We start from the raw sequence: 20725 nt of genomic DNA, 5'->3' as shown, positions 1-20725 counted from the left end.
CCAAATTAATAAATAAATAAAATTATTTAATTAATGGAGAAAAAAATGTGACCCATATAGTAAGCTTAGAAAGACAGTTTTGACTTGTCTTCAGTTATTGGAACATCCTTTCTATTAGGTGTCAGGGTGCTTGTCCAGTTTAAGATTACTCATGACCAAACCAAGATAGAACTTTTTTTCTTATTCCCTTTTAAAGAAAACTCTTACTTCCTCACTATAATTTTTCCTTTGCTTTGCACATCAGTGCCTGAAATAGTTTCTGGATACCCTAAAACTGCAAGTTCTATAGGGGTAAAGTAGTATATAGACATTGCTACTTCAGGTTTTGCCTTTGATTCTCTGGGTAGCATTTGATCTGAAAATGTTGGTGAATGATAGTTGTATATTGTTTTTTATGCAGATTAACAAATTTGGAAATTAGTATTAGCATCACAGTACATGTATGAAACTGTCCTTCTAACTCTACATGTTTTGGCTAGAGAGTTGGAATCTTTGAGCAGAAGTTATAACATTTCTGTATTGCAGTTATGGCCAATTATGGTACTCAGCTGCCAAAGTGTGTAGATAATAAAGCAAGCAGAGATGAGAGGTGAAAGACTGGATATTGTATTTGTTTCTAAGAGTATTGGAATTAGTTCCAGCTGCTTTGTGTAAAGCAAGGGGACAAGAGCATGCCTTTCTTTACTACTGGCACATTACAGTTTACACGTGTTCTGGATGTATTGCCAACGTTATTTGTCAGAAGCTAAAACTCCATGTTTTACCTCTACAGTTATAGCAGCTCTGTAGCTGAGTGGGAAGTCAGAATGAACACATTCATACCAGAGTATCTTACTTCTTAATGTGGCCAAATTATTTCAAAAGGGGTAGGGAATTATACTGTACCCACGCAGAGGGCATCCCATCCCCATAAAGCACCAGTGTGCTATAGCTGATATTGATAATAATACTTCTGAAATGGGCATTTTGTCAGGGTCCAGGGATGGTCGCAGCTAGAGATCTTATGGACCGGGAGAAAGAGTTTAGAAGTATTTGGGCAGGGACAAAGATGTAAATTTTTGACTCCTTATTAAGAGCTTTGGATTCTTTTAATCTGTTTTCTCCTCTCCTTCTTATCTTCTGTATTTTAGCTCCTTATTTCTTTTGCCCACAAAAACAATTAAGCATTTGATTGCATGGACCACTCTGGTTGTTTTTTCTTTCACTGTAACTGTGGTGGCACATACCTCTTTGGGTTCGGGCTTTACCTTATCTAAAGAGTCCATATTAATTACTTTTCTGGTATCTGGTCCACTCTTGGTTTTTAGGACTTTCATTACTTTTAGAACCAAATCTCAAAAGTTTGGACATTTTTTATACAAGATGATTTTTAGTTTATACCAATGCAGATGTAATGTTAATCCCCTTTCCAGGAGGGCATCTTCACTTTAATAGAGGGCTCCAGGATAGTGTGAATTTTAAAACATACAAGAGATGAAAGGCTCAAGAACACTTTTTCAGAGCTTTCTTCCCCTCAGATTAGGTTTTTTGTTTGTTAGGTGCTAGGTGGGTGAAACTAGTCTGTATTTGTTTTCCAGGGTTTATTCCGTCAGGCGTAGGGGCTCCAAATCTAATTTGTTGGTACATTGAAAGGGGAGCTACAAGAATTGTAAGTCATGTTATGTCTCTCATGAGTCATGCAAATTTACAAGAAGAACCAAATTAGCATTTTCAGCTTGCCTGATGAGAACAGAAATCAACAAGAGGCATTAGGATTAGATCTTTATGGCTAGTTACACCAGCAGTTCCATCCAGTCTCATTGTGGGTCCCTTAGTTTGGAAGACCATGTTCATGGGCCCAGGTACCCTTTTCTTCTCTGAATAAGTACTGGAGATAGGTGCCACTGTCAACTCCCCCCTCCCCCCATACCTGTTGTATTCCCAACATCTAAAAGATTATGTTACCTATATATATTGCTTCTTAGAGTGCCATTTTAAGTATTTGAGAGGCACCCTGTTGTTGCTCCATGCTTCTCCTGGTGCTTGAATGGTAATAATAAAAATAAAATTAGAAGCCGGTTAATTATCAGTTAGTTGACAGTGCTTCCCAACCTCTTTTGTGTTACGAAAGAGTATAGCCATATTAAGTATAGCACATTAAGAAAAATGGATTCTTCCTCTAGCATCACCTTGCTACTCTGGTGGCTAAATGGATCAGTATCTCCTTACTGCTACAACAGTTGAAAATTGTTGGTTATGGTATAACACTAGGAAACCTTAAGTGCTAAGCTTAAAATTAACTCTTTTTTGTTCTAATTTTTTTTTACTCGTCTGTCCATACCCTGGGTAAAGGAAGTGTCAGCCACAAGATTTTCACAATCACACAGTCATAAGGTAAAAGTTATATCTTTGTACACTCATCTTCAAGAATCAATGCTACTGGAGCACAGCTCAACAGTTTCAGGTACTTCCCTCCACTCCATAAACTAAAAAGGGATACCTATATAATGCAGAAGAACAACCTCTAGAATGACCTCTTGACTCTGAAATCTCTCAGTCACTGAAACTTCATTTTGTCTCATTTCTCTCTTCCCCCTTTTGGTCAAGTAGGGTTTCTCAGTCCTGTCCCACATAGCAGGGAGGGCAGTGAGTTCACTTGCTGAGTTGGCTTAGAGAGAGAGGTCACATTTGAGAAATAAAAGAGGTTCTCTTGAGAATGACTCTAAGGCTTAATTATAAGTAGGCTTAGCTTCTCCTTTGCAGTAATAAGTTTCATAGGGTCAAACCCCAAGATTGAGGGCTCAGCCTATTGAATTGGTTGTCCCCACTGCTTGTGAGAAGTTTAGTATTTCTTCTTATCTCCCATTTCCCCAAGGGGACTTTGCAAATGCTCTTTTATTCTCTACCCAAATTACTCTGGGATGTATCAGGGCATCCCACGAACCTGGACAAACCAACAGGATCTCACTCCTTGTTTAAGATTCCGTGTAATTATGGTGTCCGAATAAACTGACCATAAAAATTAAACTAGATAATGCTCTACCCAAAATATTAATTTTGCACCAAATAAACATATCTTCCTGTGGTAGTTAGATTAGTTGTCAACTTGGCCAGGTGAAGAAGGCACCTAGTTCTGTTGCTGTGGACATGAGCCAATGGTAGGTGAATCTCATCTGTTGCTAATTACATCTGCAGTCAGCTAGGAGGCGTGTCTGCTGCAATGAGTGACGTTTGACTTAATTGGCTGGTGCTTAAATGAGAGAACGCAATGTAGCACAGCCAAGCAGCTCAGCGTTCCTCATCTCAGCACTTGCAGCTCAGCCCAGGCCTTTGGAGATGCAGAAAGAAGTCACCCTGGGGAAAGTTGTTGGAACCCAGGGGCCTGGAGAGAAGACCAGCAGAGACCATCTTGTGCCTTCCACGTAAGAAAGAACCTCAGTGAAAAGTTAGCTGCCTTTCCTCTGAAGAACCAACAAAATAAATCCCCTTTTATTAAAAGCCAGTCCATCTCTGGTGTGTTGCATTCTGGCAGCTAGCAAACTAGAGCACTTCCTTTGGTCACTTACCTAAGTTGAAGTTTTAAAATATAGACCTTATCATCCTTTACTCTGTATTTTGGTTTGTCTTAGTCCTATCCAGATCACCTTCATTCATATTTCTTGTCAAAATCTGATCACTTTTTCAAATTTTTAAACAGTTATGGGGTAATGCTGACTTTCATAGCTTCACAGAGTTAGAGCTCTCAGGTGTCACACAAATACCTCAAGTTGCAGGGAATAACCAGGTTATACACAAATAGTTCAGTGTCTCAGAATTTAGAAATAACAGTTACAGATCCAGAATAGGAGTGACTGTGTAAACCTAGGAGTTTACCATCTAGGACTCTACAGTTGGCCCCAAACTGATAGATAACCCATGCTCTCAACTTCTGAGTTTGTATATTAGTCCATGTGAGTAAGGCGTGAATGATATTTATCTTTTTATTTCTGATATTTCATTCAACATACTGTCCTCAAGTTTCATTCCCCTGGTAGCATGCCTCACAACTTCATTCCTTCTTGCATCCACTCAGTGGTTCCTTGAATGTAAACACCACAGTTCCCACTTCCATTCCTCACTTATTGTACGCTTAGGCCACCTCCATCCATTGCAAATCACCAAGCACTGTTACCATAAACTCCAGTGCGCAAATGGCCATTCCTGTCCAAATGACCAGTTGTGTCTCTACTCTCAGTTTATCCAGATATATACCTAGCACCGAGGTTGCAGGATCATATGGCAACCCTACCCCTAGCCCTCCTGTGGAACCTCCACACTACCATCCAGAGGGACTGCACCTCTCAGCTTCTCTACCAACAGTAGGTACAGATTCTCTGCAGAAGAAAAAGAAATGTCTTCATATAGATTATAGTGGTGAAGGCATGGCTATTTACTTAGGTTGGATTGTATGGTGTGTGAATAAAACTGTTTAAAAATGAACAGAGAAAAACAAATGCTAGAGAAAATGTGGAGAAAGAAATGTTACAGCACTTCTTTGTAAACCTTTGAATACATTGGAGGAGCAGCTGATATGGAGAGGAAGGAGGTCAGTGTCACCAAGTATCACTTAATGTGTACAGTATAATCCTGGGGGGATGAATTGTGCAGCTTTTTGTTTATTTAGGTGAAAACTTATTTACTGTTGAATCCAAAACCTACTTTGGTTTTACATTTAAACACAAATGTTTGATTTTCCCCCTATGGTTTTAATACATACAAAATTAAACAGGATTGCACCTATCATGTAAAAATCAAGGGAAGGTTGGTGGTACTTTGTTTCATTTGTAGCCTATTTTTGAAACTCCTGTCACTGGCATCCAAGGCTATTCATGTTAACTCTTAAAGGCTGACTACATTATGACTTACGCATGTGACCACTTACATACTGCTGTACATATTGTTTTATTATAAATTACTTTCCTTTTATTTCTCCCATATGTTTTAGTAAGTACCTTAATGTATACTTTTTACTTATATGTAGAAATAAGATCTACAGATTTCATTTTAGAATGGTTTAAGGAGGTATTATAAAAAAGGGGGTAGTTCGTTAACAAAAAGTCTTGAGAACCACTACACCAGCTCACATGCCAGTGTTACATATTCATTTAACAGGGCTCTCCATAAGAAATAATATGAGCCATAGGTATAATTTTTAATTTTCTGATGGCCGTATCAGATGAAATTAGTTTTATTAATGTATTTTATTTAACCCAGTATATTCAGAATATTTCAACATATAATCAGTGTAAAAAATCGTTAGATATATTTTATATTCTTTTTTTCATACCAAGTGAAAATTCAGATGTATTTTGCACTTACAGCACATCTCCATTTAGACTAGCCACATTTTCAAATGCTCAATGGCTAATTCTCTAATGTCACTGCTCTTGAAATGTTTTCTCTTTCCTTTGTTAGGGCATTATAATACCAGCTAGTTTTTTTATCTGGTAGGGGAGCTTAAAAGATAGCAGGTGGGGAGGGGAAAGCAAAGTAAATAAGAAAAGACTAATGTTAAGTATCATTACTGAAGTTGCCTTTTTTTTTTTTAGCATGGCAGGCGAGAATTCTGCCACCGAGCCACCATTGCACCACCTGTTTGTTTATTTTTTGCCACTAATTCACAATTGGTTGTCTAAATTAGTATCTGTTCCATTTGATATATTTGTTAATTTGTTAAAAACAAGGAACTCCTTATATACATGGTGTCACGTGTCTCTCAGTGCATGCCTAAAGAAATTTTTAGCACCTTTAGGGCCTAACAGTACATTTTTAAATATTTTGTATTTCATTAGTATTTTCAAATACTTTTATCTGCACATTAAATGGTACAACAAGAAATCTAAATATTTATCTTCTATTAAAATAACACTCTGAATTGTAATTCTAATGTCATATCTACAAGATGATCATATAATGTCATCCAAACTGGGATATTCCTAAGAATGAAAGATGATAGTATTTATACTGGGGCTGAGAGATTTCAAACACAATCAAGAGGTTATCCTGGAGGTTATTCATATACATTATATAGATAACCCTTTTTTAGTTTATGGTATATTTGGACTGGCTAGAGGAAACTACCTGAAACTGTTGTTTCAGTAGCCATGTTTCTTGAAGATGATTGTATAATAATATAGCTTTTACATTGTAACTATGATTGTGAAAACCTTGTGTCTAATGCTCCTTTTATCTAGGGTGTGGACTGATGACTAAAAAATATGGATAAAAATAAACAAGAAATAGGGTGATCAAAGGTTAAAATAAATGGAGTAGATTGAAATACTAGTGGTTCAGTAAGAGGTAGCGGTAGCGGTAAGGAGCATGGAATGTATGAGTTTTTTCTTTTTTTTGCTGGGGTGATACAAATGTTAAAAAAAATGGTCATGGTGATGAATACACAACTGTGTGATGATATTGTGAGCCATTGATTGTACACCATGTATGGAATGTTTGTATGTCAAGAATGTTTGTATGTTAAGTTTTTACAATAAATATATTTTTAAAAATAGTAGAATTACAAAGTAAGTGTTATTGACGGTAACAAATTTTCTACATGAGTGCAAATGTTGGTAGTTGGGTGGTGTATGAGAATCCTGTATTTTATGCATGATTTTTCTGTAAACCCACAACTTCTCTAATAAAAATAAATAAATAAAAATAATTATACTAGGTTAGTAAGTAAAATGGTCACTCCATTCCTTCAGCATACTTTGTTGCCAAATTGTTTTTGTTTCTTTATAGATGTTTGGAATTTCCTGTAGGCTTGAGGGAAAAGTTTTAACCTTGGAGATAAAAGAAAGTAAGGATCTGGTTTAGGTCTTGCAGCTTGAGTTTGAGCACTGGCTGATGTTTGCCTGATGTGTCATCTAAATCAGGCAGCCCATAGGGTCTCTCTTGTTGGTCATCTGGTTTACCTCTATTGCTGCGAAATGTTTTACTTCATCCCTTAGCTCATTAAAAACAACGTAATTGGACACCGGAGTGGAGGGTTGGGGTTTATCATTCTCGGATTCTAAGTCTTTTAACAGTTTTAAATCAGTAATAGTTTCAGAAAATACAGGTTCAGTTAGCTGTTCAGTGTATTCATTTTATTAATAGTAGAAGATATTTTAGTAGATGAATTGATGCTGTGATATTTGAATAACTTAGACCAAGTTTTGGGTAATTTGATGATTTAGTTAAAGCAACAAATCCCTTGTCAGATTTAACCCTAGCTAGTATACTTTAGTAGAACAGAGAGTTCTGGGAATATAAGGCTTTTAGATCATAATACTCTCATTTTATAGTTACAGAAACTTCAGAAGCTGTCATTTGCCACAGGATCATATAGCTAATGGCAGTAAAAAATAATTGTGTTTCACAAAGGATAATCAGTCTAATTTCTTGAGTCTTAAACTTTGTTCTAATCATCTCTTGGAGTAACCAAGCTGATCAGGGCACAGTTATTATCTGAGACTTTATGTATTCTGTTAGTGGTTCTTTAATGTACGTATTACATTATGCATACACATACATATTATTTGGAGTTATATCTTACCATTGGATAAATGTCCCAAAAGTCTAAATATGTCTATTTCCCGGATACTATTAATTTGTGATAGGCTTTCACATTTTTGTTAAATCATGTAAAAATCAATATCTTGGTTTTGTTTTGTTTTAAAATAATTAGTAAATCTAACTTAAGACCAAAGCTTTCTCTGTGTTAGGTATGTTCCATTTTAGAATGTATTAATAACCCACATTTTCTAGGGTACTGTTTGGATACAAAAGCTCTGGGTTCCGATTCTGCCTCCACTCTAAATTGTGTGACTTGGGCAAGTGACTTGATTTCTTTGTGCTTTCCTTCAGTTGTTAGATTGTCACAATGGGTTGTTTATATGTAAATAATACATATAGAGTACTTAGAATGGAACCTAACACAGATCCAAGCGCTTAGATGGTTGTTCAGTGAATAAAAATAGTGCAGTTATTCTTTTCTGATAATGTATGTGCTGATTAAACTGATAGATGTGCCTAGTATTTGTACCCTAAAGTTAGAGATTAAATTTGTTAATAGTGTGTTATTACCATAAGCTGATAAGAGGTATCAGCAGTAGAGATACTATTTATCCTGAGAAAATCCTTAGAACATTTTTGGTTTTTTGTTGATTACTTTGCTTGTGTTTTAAAGCTCTTTGTCAGTTACCTATTCTTTCCCAAGTAAGTCGATTCTGTATATAAAGACTAAGCTTTATGATAGCAACTTTTTTTGTCTATAAAACTGAAGTCATTTATAAATGAATTGAGCATAAGAAGATGGTTTTAATTTGTTTAATGCCTCAAAATATTGTCATTGAAGCCAAATGAATTGTTTTGAAAAGTCTGTTGAAGTGGTGGTAGTATTTGAATAAACAAACGTAATTCATCCCTAGAGATAGAATTAGAATTCTAGTTCATTATCATCATTATTAGCCTTTTCTCTAAGACATGGAGGAGGGGGAATAGTTACTATACTAAATTTACCTCATTTCTTGACAATATTATTTCTTTTATAGTTCTCTACAGCTTTTATGGTACAGTTTATATTAATATTCACATCTTATTTTTCTGAGTTTAAGCCTTATTCTAAGGTCCTTCATCATTTCCTAAAGCCATCTGTACAATAACTTCTATTCTTTCCTGACTTTCCTCATATTAGAGTTTTCTTTGGTCTTGAGTGGCATCAATTACTAGTCCCTCTTTTAATTTGACTACTTTATAATCCTCTCAAATTATAAAAAAAAAAAGAAATACACTAATTAATTGCATTCTTCCCCTTAGTGAGATGATGCTCAGCACTGGAGAAAACCTTGATCTTAGCTTGCCAAGCCTACCAGGATCATAAAATTTGCTTATTGAAGAACTTATAAGGAGGAGCTCATCACTTAATTGACAAGCATAATGTGCAGAAGAAATTAGTGAGAAACTTCAACTATATATGTTAACAGGTTTTCTTTCTCCTTTCTAACTTTGTACCAATACTTTTATTTGGAAAGATTTTCTTACTTAAGGAGCCACTTTTCAGTTTGGATTTTTTTTCCTCTCTGATCTTTGCTGAGTTTTTAAAAATAATTTATGTTGTGTAGTTAGGCTATGTATCTTAAGTATATAGCCTATGTTTGTATTAATAATGCCACATACAGCCATAATCATTTTGGTAAAACACAAAACAGAATCCATTATCTTATAATTGGGCTAAAATAGAATCTATACTGCTGATACCATATGGAAAGGCAGAATTATTCTGTACTTGTTTATTTCAAAGGGCTAGTGGCATCTGCAAAAAGAAAACCATGATATCTGGCTGAAACTCTAGGATGGAAATAACACACAAGTCACTTTATAAAACCCGACCCTATAAACCGTACATAATGGCTATATGTGAACAATCATCAGAGTTAATAATTTTAGAGAGGTGAATTTACAATTAGCTCATCAGTGACTGTGAAGTTATTAATGAAGTAGCTGTTAGCATTCTTTCAGAGTCCTTGGTAGGAAAGTGTGCTGGTGAGTAAGTGTAATATCTTGAACAGCTCCCACATCTGGTAGTTGTAACTCCTGAGGGATTAGTGCTAAATTCTAAATTTGTTTTTTCTGCTCTTCATCTCAACCCCTTATCTAGAGTTGGGGGAAGGGATGGATTGAAATGAAGACCAGCATACCATCCTGAGGAGCTCATACATTGATTAGTCATAGAATTTAAATCAAGTGTCTTATATATATCCAGTGAGCTAAAGGAATCTGTGTTGATTTGAGGCTGTTGTGTACGTCATAAAAGCCATGTTCTTTTTCCTAGTCCAGTCTTGTGAAGGCAGACTTCTTGTTTGGGTGGGATCTATTTGATTAACTTGTTTTCATGGAGAAGTGAACCACCCAGTTGTGGGTGGGGCCTTTTGCTTAGGCGGTTTTCCATGGAGATGTATCTCCTCTCACTCAAGGTGGGTTTTAATCAGCTTGTTGGAATCCTTTAAGAGGGAAACATTTTGGGCAAAGCTCAGAGCTGACACAGACAGATGTTTGGAGATGCAGAAAGAAAACACCTCGAGGAAGCTATTTGAAACCAGAGGCCAAAGGAGGAGCAGGTGCCAGCCATATGCCTCCCCAACTGACAGAGATGCTCCAGACACTTCAGCCTTATCTTGAGTCAAGTTATCTTTTTTTGAATGCCTTAGTTGGACATTTTTATGACCTGAGAACTGTAAACTTGTAACTTAATAAATCCCTTTTATAAAAGCCAACCCATTTCTTGTATGTTGCATTCTGGGAGCAATAGCAAACTAAAACAGACTCCATATACACAGAACTAAAGAAAATTAGGAAAACTTTGAACAAAATAAAAAGAGAAATTATGGAGCTGCACAGTATAGTAATTGAAGTGAAAAACTCATTACATGGATTCAGCAGCCCAGTTGAACAGGCAGAAGATCAGTGAGCTTGCAAACAAAACCATTGAAATTAGTGTGAATAACGTAAAAATATGAAGATAAATGAACAGAGTCTGAGGACCATGTAGGACACCAAGTAAGACGTTTACAGAAGACCTGCCCTACAAGAAGTGCCAAAGAGAGTCCTTCAGAATGAAATAAAAGCTTACTAGACAGGGTGACATCATCAACATGGCATAAACAGCTACTGAAAACCTCTCACCAGAAATTCAGTGAATAAAAGGACAAGTCTGACTTGGTCAGAACTGGAGGAGAAGGTATAGACTAATCCCACAGTTGCTGAACCAAAGAAAGAAAAATATGAAGTGGAAACTTCTGTCCTGAACTGGCCAGTCCTCTCCTCTTCCTCTCACTCAGTCTCACATACTCTGGGAAGTACCCAGAAGCTGAAGATGGGATCGTACCCACTGGGGACACAGATTATAATCTCACAGCAGTGAGCTAGATCTCCTCCTATATCACAGGGACCCAAGCCTACAGGAACTCACAGCAGAACTTGAGCCATGAAGGAGGGCCAAATACAAAAGGGCAACAAGAAGGAGTTTCGAAAATGAAGGATTAGGAAGTGACTGCAAAATCTTTCCTAAAAGTAGCAGGTAGCTAGGCAGACACTCAGTATCCATATCAACTGTTTGGGGGCCTAGGGGACAGGCGAGTGTATTGCAAGGCCCAGGTCAGTGAAGGATAAAGAGGCCAAGGAAATGTGAACCGAGACTGTTTCCAGACCTGGGTCCTGGTGCTCAGGAGGGAAACAGCAGTTGGAGATCAGATTTGGATGGGTGTGCTGGTTTGAAAGGATGGGTGTGCTGGTTTGAAAAGCCATGTTTTAATCAAAATCCCATTTCATAAATGCAGAATAATCCCTATTCAATACTGTGTGTAATTAGATCATCTCCCTGGAGATGTAACCCAATCAAGAGTGGTTGTTAAACTGGATTAGGGGAGGTGTGTTTCCACGCATTTGGGTGAGTTTTGATTGATTTACTGGAGTCCTATAAAAGAGGAAACATTTTGTAGAATGAGAGATTTCTGAGAGCAGAGAAGGAAGTAACCACAAGAAGCAGAGTCTACCAGCCAGAGACCTTTGGAGATGAAGAAGGAAAACGCCTCCTGGGGAACTTCATGAAACAGGAAGCCAGGAGAGAAAGCTAACAGATGACACCATGTTCGCCATGTGTCCTTCTAGCCAAGAGAGAAACTGTGACTGTGTTCACTTATGTGCCTTCTCACTTGAGAGAGAGACTGTGAACTTCAGCAGCCTTCTTGAACCAAGGTATCTTTCAGTGGATGCCTTTGATTGGACATTTCTATAGATTTGCTTTAATTGGGACATTATCTCAGCCTTAGAACTGTAAACTAGCAACTTATTAAATTCCCTTCTTTAAAAGCCATTCTGTCTTTGGTACATTGCATTCCGGCACCTAGCAAACTAGAACAGTGGGTAAAGTGAAGACACATGAACCCCCAGTTTCAGGCCTCCCCTGGTCAGACACTAATTGGACCCCTGGAGATTAGGAGCTTCTGAGGACTATTAAATCACTGAACAGCACCATCTGTTGGGCAGACTGGAAAGTGCAGGGGAACGGCAAGACTTTTCAGAGCATCTCCAGATCCATTCCCAGGCACATTGGAGCTGGTCTATACCCCCTGCACTGAGTACCTGGCCCTGTTTTGGCTGAGAAATATGGATGACTCATCTGTCAAAGCAGTACCCTAAATCAAACCCAGGCAACCACTAAGCTATAGATAAGAAAAAGAAAATCAACTTTCAGAATAGACCCATCAAGATAATCAGATTACCAGATTATCAGCACAGAATCACAAGGCACCTAAAAACATCCAAAATCTAGGAATAAATCTGACCAGTGGTGTAAAAGACCTGCAGTGTCAGTTTTATCTGGAAGGGTGTGAGGGTCTTGAATAGCCAAAATATCCTGATGAAAAAGAATGAAGTGTGGTATCATGCTTCCTGACTTTAAAGCATACTATAAAGCCACAGTAATCAAAACAGCATGGTACTGGCATAAAGGTAGACATATTCATCAGTGAAATTGAATTGAGAGCTCAGAAACTCACCCTCAGATCTGTGGTCAATTGATTTTTTTTCCTTAAATTTTTATTTTGTAATAATTTCAAGCATAAAAACAGTTGTAAAAAGAACACAGAACCCATACAGAAAAGACCAACATACACCTTTCCAGATAATGAGTTCAACTCATTTTAACAATTGGACACATTTGTTTGTATGTTAGTAAATATTTGAAAGTAGATTGCCTACATCTTACTACCTGGACACATATTTCCATGTACATTTCCTAAGAACAAGAATATTCACTTACATACCTTAAATAGAGTTATCAAGTTCAAGGAAGTGAACTTTGGTATAAAGCTTACAGTCTGTGTTCTGTCTTTTACACATCCCTCAATAATACTCTTTTTTTTTAACGTGGGCAGGCACCGGGAATCAAACCTGGGTCCTCTGGCATGGCAGGCGAGCATTCTTGCCTGCTGAGCCACCGTGGCCCGCCCTCAATAATCTCCTTTTGAATCTCTAGTCCTCCATTAGAATCGTGTATTGAATTAATTATTTTTATGCCTTTAGTTTTTCTTTCTTTATTGTTGATACGTATATAAACTTTCCTATCTCAGCCACATACAGGAATATGATGCAGTGGGATCATTCATATTTTCAATGTTGCACTACCATCACCACCATCCATTACAAAACTTTCCATAACTCCAAACAAAAGGACTATACACTTATTTTGCTTGAAATCCTATATCTGTAATAATCTCATTTAGTTTGATGGCAACTTAACTTCAAGAGTCAATTGATTTTTGATAAGGCACCCGAGCCCACTCAAGTGGGATGGAATAGTCACTTCAATAAATGGTATTGGAACTACTGGATATCTATAACCAAAAGAATGAAAGAGGATCCTTATCTCAGACCCTATTCAAAAAATGAACTAAAAATGAATCAAAGACCTAAATAGAAGAACCGGTACCATAAAACTCGTAGAGGAAAATGTAGGGAAGCATCTTCAAGATCTAATGATAGGCAGTAGTTTCTTTAGACTTTACACCCAAGGCACAAGCAGTAAAAGAAAAAATAGAAAAATAGGAGCTCCTCAAAATCAAATGCTTCAGTGCTTCAAAAGACTGCCAAAAGAGTGAAAAGGCAGCTGATTCAATGAGGGGAAATATTTGGAAATCATATCTGATAAGAATTTGATATCCAGTATGTATAAAGAAACCCTACAACTCAACAATAAAAAGATAAACAACAATTTTAAAATGGGCCGAGGACATTGTATTAGTCAGGATTCTCTAGAGATTTATAAAGGTATCTCATGCAACTGCAGAAATGGAAAAAAACGAAATCCATATGGGCAGACTATGAAGCTGACAACTCCAATGAAGGGTCTGGACAAACTCTACAGGAGAGACTCGCTGGCCAAAGAAGCTGTGAAAGCCTCTTCTTCAAAAAGCCTTCATCTGATTAGGTTATCTTATTGTGGGGGGGGGGGCTTGCCTTAGTTGATCACGAATGTAATCAACTATGAGGCATTCACCTGGCTGATGATTTAATATACCAGCCTTCCGGTTTATCAACCAGCCAGGAAATATCCTTGCAGCAACAATGAAGCCAGTGCTTGCCTTACCAGACAACTGGGTATCATCACTTGGCCAAGTTGACAACAGAAACTAACCACCACAGATGTGAATAGACATTTCTTCAAAGAGGAAATGCAGATGGCACATGAAAAGATGCTCAGCTTCGCTACCTATTAGGGACATGCAAATTAAAATCACAAGGAAATATCATCTCACACCTACTCTCATGGCTGCTATTAAACAACAAGCAACAAGTGTTGGAGATGATGTGGAGAAATTGAAACACTTATTCATTGCTGGTGGGAATGTAAAATGGTACAGCTACTATGGAGGATGGTTTGGCAGTTTTTCAGGAGCTAAGTGTAGAGTTGCCTTATGACTCGGCAATCCCACTACTTAGGATATACCTGGAAGATCTGAAAGCAGGAGGCGTAGACAGACATTTGCACACCGATGTTCATAGCAGCTTTATTCACAGTTGTTAGAAGACAGAAACAACTCGTGCCCATCAATAGATGACTGGATAAAAAAAATACGGTGTATTTTTATGATGGAGTATTATTCAGCAGTAAGAAGGAATGAAGTCCTGAAGTATGTGACAATGTGGATGAACCTTGAACACATGTTAGGTTAAATAAGTTAGACAAAACAGGACAAATATTTTATAATCTCACCATTATATGTAAGCTTTTCTTATTATTAATCTTTAAAATTTTTTTAAAAATATAATAAATGCAAACATTCTTTTGATCATTCCGTTATACATATATAATCAGTAATTCACAATAGCATCACATAGTTGCATATTCATCATCATGATCATTTCTTAGAACATTTTTGCATCAATTCAGAAAAAGAAATAAAAAGACAACAGAAAAAATTCATGCATACCATAACCCTTACCCCGCTTTCTTTTTTTAATTTATTTTTTATTTATGATACATAACCACATACAAAACACATTCTTTTCATATGATCATTCTGTTCTTATTATATAATCAGTAACTCGCACTATCATCACATAGTTGTATATTCATCATCATGATCATTTCCTAGAACATCTGCATCAATTCAGAAAAAGCAATATAAAGAAGGCAGACCCTCTCCCCCTCCCTTTCATTGATCACTAGCATCCCAGTCTGAATTTATTTTAACATTTGTTCCCCCTATTATTTATTTTTATTCCATATGTTTTACTCATCTGTTGAAGGAGCATCAGACACAAGGTTTTCACAATTACACAGTCATATTGTGAAAGCTGTATCATCATATAATCATCTTCAAGAAACGTGGCAACTGGAACACAGCTGTATATTTTCAGGCCGTTCACTCCAGCCTCTCCATTACATCTTGACTAACTAGGTGACATCTGTTTAATGCGTAAGAGTAACCTCCAGGATAACCTCTCAACTCTGTTTGGAATCTCTCAACCATTGACACTTTATTTTGTCTCATTTCGCTCTTCCCTGTTTTGGTTGAGAAGGTTTTCTCAATCCCTTGATGCTGAGTCTCTGCTCATTCTAGAATTTCTGTCCCACGTTGCCAGGAAGGTCCACACCCCTGGGAATCATGTCCCACGTAGACAAGGGGATGGTGGTGAGTTTGCTTGTTGTGTTGGCTGGAGAGAGGCCAAATCTGAGCAACAAAAGAGGTTCTCTTGGAGGTGACTCTTGGGCCTAATTTTAAGTAGGCTTGACCTATCTTTTGTGTATGTATGCTTTTGACACAAATTACAGAGTATAGGTTACCAAGATATAGAATGAACCTAAAGAATGGAGAGCAGTTACTTAATATGTACAGGATACTTGCTTAACTAGGGTGACGTTAGAAATTTGGAAATGGGGGGGCAGAAATGATGGTAGCATGTTATTGAGAGGATAGTTAACAGTGTTGAATGGTATGTGAGTGTGGTGGAAAGGCGAAACGAGTCATGTATATCACCAGAAGAAAAGTTGAAGGTTAAAACATGGAAATATTAGTGAATGAATATCTGTGATTAACTATACAAATACTAGGTTCTCCCATGAACTAGAGCAGATGTACAATACATTATAAGGAGTTAATAATAGAGGAGTGGGTGCATGGGTGGTTCAGTGGTAGAGTGCTCACCTTTTATGTGGAGGACCCAGTTTCGATTCCCGAACCAGGCACCCAAAAATAAATAAGTAAATAAAGAAGTATATGAGGAAAAATGTCTAATGCAGACTAGACTATAGTTAACAGTAATATTCTATAACTCTCATCAGCAGTAACAAATGCACCACACCAACACTGTTGGTCAGTAATGTGGGGGAGGGGGTATAAGGAGTATGGGGAGGATTAAGGTTTTCGTTTTCTTTTTCTTTTCTGGAGTGATGAAAATGTTCTAAATTTCATCATGGGACTATATGCACAACTATGATGATGCTGTGAACCAGTGATTGTATACTTTAGATGGTTTTTGTACTGTGTGAATATCTCAGTAAAACTGCATTTAAATAAAAGCATGCTAGGTAGTAATTCAAAGCCATAAGAAGAAATAAAGAACATTGGTAAAGATAACTACATAGGTAAATATAATATCTTTGCTATTGTACATTTGGTTTGTTACTGCTTCCCCCCACCCCCATATGACTTAACAGGCAAATGTTAAGTTTAAATAAAATATTTGAAATCTGAGTTAATGGGCATATAATGTATAAAGATGTAATCTAAGAAAATAGCAATATAGAAGGGACAGAGGTATATAGGAGTAGTGAGCTTGTATGCTACTGAACTAGGTTGGTATGAGTCAAACTAGGTTATTAATTTAAGGTGTTAATTGTAATTACAAAGGTAACTACCAAGAAAATGACTAAAAAAAAAAATGTAGAGAAAAGGAAAAGAGGGAGCAAAAGGTACACTATCAAAAAGCAACTAAATACCCAAAAAAGGCAGTAATGGAATAATTAGGGAACATAAAAGATACAGAAACAAATAGCTAAATGGCAGGAGTAAATCCTTCCCTCTAAAGTGCAGAGATGACCTACAAGATGGGAGAAAATACTTGGAAACCTTTATATTTAAGTATTTAATATCTAGAATATTTAAAGAATCCTATAACTCAACAACAACAAAAAAACCCCAATATAGTTTTAAAAAAACAACTGAAAATAGCAGGTGTTGATGAGTATGTGGGGAAATAGGAACCCTTGTACTTGATGGGAATGTAAAATGATGCAGCTACTGTAGAAAACAGTTTGACAGTTCCTCAGAAAGTTAAACATAGAATTACCATATGTCGCTGCAGTTCCAATTCTAGGTTTGTACCCAAAAGAATTGAAAAGAGGCACTCGAACAGATATTTGTGCAACACTTGTCGCCGCATTATTCACAAAAGCTAAAAGGTGGAAGCAACCCAAGTGTCCTTTGATGAATGAATGATAAATAAAATGTGATATATCTATACAATGAAGTATTTAACTGTAAAAAGAAGTGGAGGTCCAGTCCATGTGACAACATGTATGAACTTTGAAGACATCATGTTGAGTGAAATAAACCAGACACGAAAGGACAAATATTGTATGATTTCTCTTATGTGAAATACTTAGAACAAGCAAATTTTTAGAGACAGTTGAAAAGTGGTTAATGGAGTGGGGAATGGGGAGTTAATTGCTAAATGAGTATGAGTTTTGCTTTGAGATTATGGAAGTAGTTTAGAACTCTCAATGGATTATTCTCCAAAACTTCCCTATTTCGTGTGATAGTGTTTTTATAGAAGGCTAGCTTATGGTATTTGTAGCTGCTTTTCTAAAAGGCAAATGTGATCTTGTTGTTCTTTAAATTTTTCGGTAGTTTTCACTACCTCAGTAGAGGGTGTGAACACCTGCCTAGCTAATAGAGGCTAACGTTTATTGATCATTTGACATATATGTATATGTTATCAGTTTTGTTCCCAAAACAACCCATGAGAATTTTGTTCCACTCCATAATATTTTTTTGCAAAAATGTTTTAAAATTACTTAGTGTCAAGTAAAATTGATAGTCCAGGAGGACATCTACCACGTTTGTCTTTGTGACTTTTTATGCTCATACTCCCAGGCATACTTTGTACCTCCAGAAGTGCAGGTACCTCATTTTGAGAAGCATTAGTTGATTGGATCAAATGCACATTTTTTTTTTTTTTTACTTTGTATGAAATTAGGGAGAAAAGTCATACTTAAATTCATATACCTACTTTTAAAAATAGATTCAGTAGACCTAAAAATTCTGTCAAATTGCTATATTAAGTTTGTAAAATGCTTATTCTTGATTTCTGTACTTTTTCTTATTTTGGCTCAGCACTCTTCTGCAGAGGTCACTGAGTAACACTGCTCTAGGGCACATGATGCCATATACATTTTATTTTCTCTCCCTATGATTTCACATCCCCATTTTCTGCCTGGTGCATTCCTACTTTACAACACTCCCTTTCTTTGCTTTCACTGCACCTTACTCTGTATCTCTTAAGAAGGGACCTCATCTTAAGTTTTTTTATGTCCCCCTGGGTCAAATACTGGATAAGCATCACCTTGCAAGAAAGTATCAGTATATGTTTGTTGAATGAATGAGTGACCCAGGCAGGCTCTTTCTGATTGCACTTTAACATTCAAAACTGTTGCTTGCTACGGACCAAATATGTTGCCTGCCAGGAAAACAAACGCAAGCAACCTGATCCTTTTTTTCTAACAACGTGCCTCAGATTCTGAGTGGTGAGATATATGTAGTATAGTGTTACTGTGTTAATACTTCAAATATAGACTAGGCAGAAGCATGTCATTTTAAATTAGTGTCTAATTTAATAGTTTTTATTCATACCTAATTGTTTTATCTTAATTTCTTTCAGGAATTGTTGGATATGTATTTAATAGCCAATGCAACTAATCCAGAAAGTAAGGTTTTCTATCTGAAAATGAAGGGAGATTACTTCCGGTACCTTGCTGAAGTGGCATGTGGTGATGATCGAAAACGTAAGTCTGTTTGATTCATGAGCAAAGCTAAAATGTAAAAAAGGAAGAAGGGGTACACATGGGATACTATGATAATAGTCTGTATGTAGTTTCTAGGACCTTTGTAACTTCAAAAAACATTATGAACTCTATAGATAAATGTTACCTTACGTTCTCAAAAATGAAAATGTAGTCATGAATTTACATTCTGTGCCCTTTGTTTAAGAACTTGAGCACAATCTAGCACAATTATTAAAATCAGTTGACCTTTTATGCTTTAGGATTTGTGTGTGTTTTATGTTTTGGTTTGGGCTTTTTGGTTCTTTTTTTTCTTTTGTGCCTTGGAATTTTGATTTGCCATATTTTTAACTTCGTAGTTCTTACATATAATTTATTAGTGATTTTTTTCTATTTCTCATGACCTTTAGTGAGAAATATAGTGTCATTATACTTTGAAACATAAGATAATTGGGAATTAGATACATAGTGTAAAACAGAATGTTATGCTTTTCCTGATTGTTATACTAAGTTATTTAATTATTACCTATTTTAAAGGGTCATGACTTTGACTACTAATTAAATATAACCTGAGGAGGAGAGGTGAGATGAGTAGATTATTGTCAAAATATTTAATTTGTTCCGATTTTAGAATGATTTATTCAAATGACCCACATTGTTAAGCTTTACTTTAAAAGGTTAAGATAGATTTGAGTATTAAATACTTCAAACTATAGATTTTTACCTACAGCTATCATAGAAAATATGAGTTTTGAGGAAAGAGTAGCCAAATTACTTAACTTGATTGTAGAAAAGTCAAAGTAAATTTATTACCAGTGAGCTCAGTCTCCCAGACTATTGGTAACTTTGTTCAGGTGCCCACTACCAAATTTATCAAGTAAGTTCTAGGTAGAAATAGCACTTAACTCCCATTTTTTTCTCAGTAAGTTTTATTTTCTCAGTAAGTTTAATTTTCTTAGTTTTGTTCCATCCAGAAAGGGTGTGGAGATTCCCCTGTATGCAGTTATCCCATAGATTGTTATTAACTGAAACTGAGACAGTTTTATCATCCTAAGTAGGATGTAATTGAGACTGTAAAGAGAAAACTGCTGTATCTTACTGTTGCAAAATCTGAAAAGTTATTCTACTGTTAATGTGTAATTTCTGTTACCATAAGGATTAGAATTGGACTTGACAAATATTTGCATAAAACTGATCATTTAAACCATAGCAAGTCTAAGGAATGGGATGTCTTTGAGTGACCTTTTCTGACTTACTGACATTTTCAAGTTCCACACAGAGTATTCCAGTAAGTAGTCTGGAACATTGTGCTTACAGTTTAAGGGCTGAAGTACCTTCTTACTATTTATTGTGCTTCCTTCGGTGCCAGATATCAAGCTCTCCTTAGTTTGTGAGGGTTTATACCAGCAGTGATCAATAAATATATTATTTCAGAGGAAGGAAATGCACATATTCAGGCCATAAAGAAATTATTTAATTTTTTTTTGATCAGTATCTCTTAAAAATTGTAGTGTCAGGCTATGGTGGCTCAGCAGGCAAGGACGCTTGCCTGCCATACCAGAAGACCCGGGTTCGTTTCCTGGTGCCTGCCCATGTAAAAAAAAAAAAAAGAAAGAAAATTGTAGTGTCACCAGTAGCCTCAATTCACAAGAGCTGCCCTGT

At 36.4% G+C, this 20725-nt stretch overlaps 1 protein-coding gene across 1 annotated transcript in view; it reads left to right on the top strand.

Annotated features, from left to right (window-relative positions):
- YWHAQ (tyrosine 3-monooxygenase/tryptophan 5-monooxygenase activation protein theta) overlaps nucleotides 1-20725 on the top strand; it is a 49895-nt gene that overhangs the window by 24294 nt on the left and 4876 nt on the right. Inside the window, exon 3 of the mRNA XM_077153149.1 lies at nucleotides 18943-19066. Within this exon, the coding sequence (XP_077009264.1) occupies nucleotides 18943-19066 (124 nt within the window). The remainder of the gene's footprint in view (nucleotides 1-18942; nucleotides 19067-20725) is intronic.

This window comes from Tamandua tetradactyla, chromosome 3 (genome assembly GCF_023851605.1).
Source record: "Tamandua tetradactyla isolate mTamTet1 chromosome 3, mTamTet1.pri, whole genome shotgun sequence".
NCBI lineage: Eukaryota > Metazoa > Chordata > Mammalia > Pilosa > Myrmecophagidae > Tamandua > Tamandua tetradactyla.
This window is presented reverse-complemented; position numbering and strand designations above follow the sequence as displayed.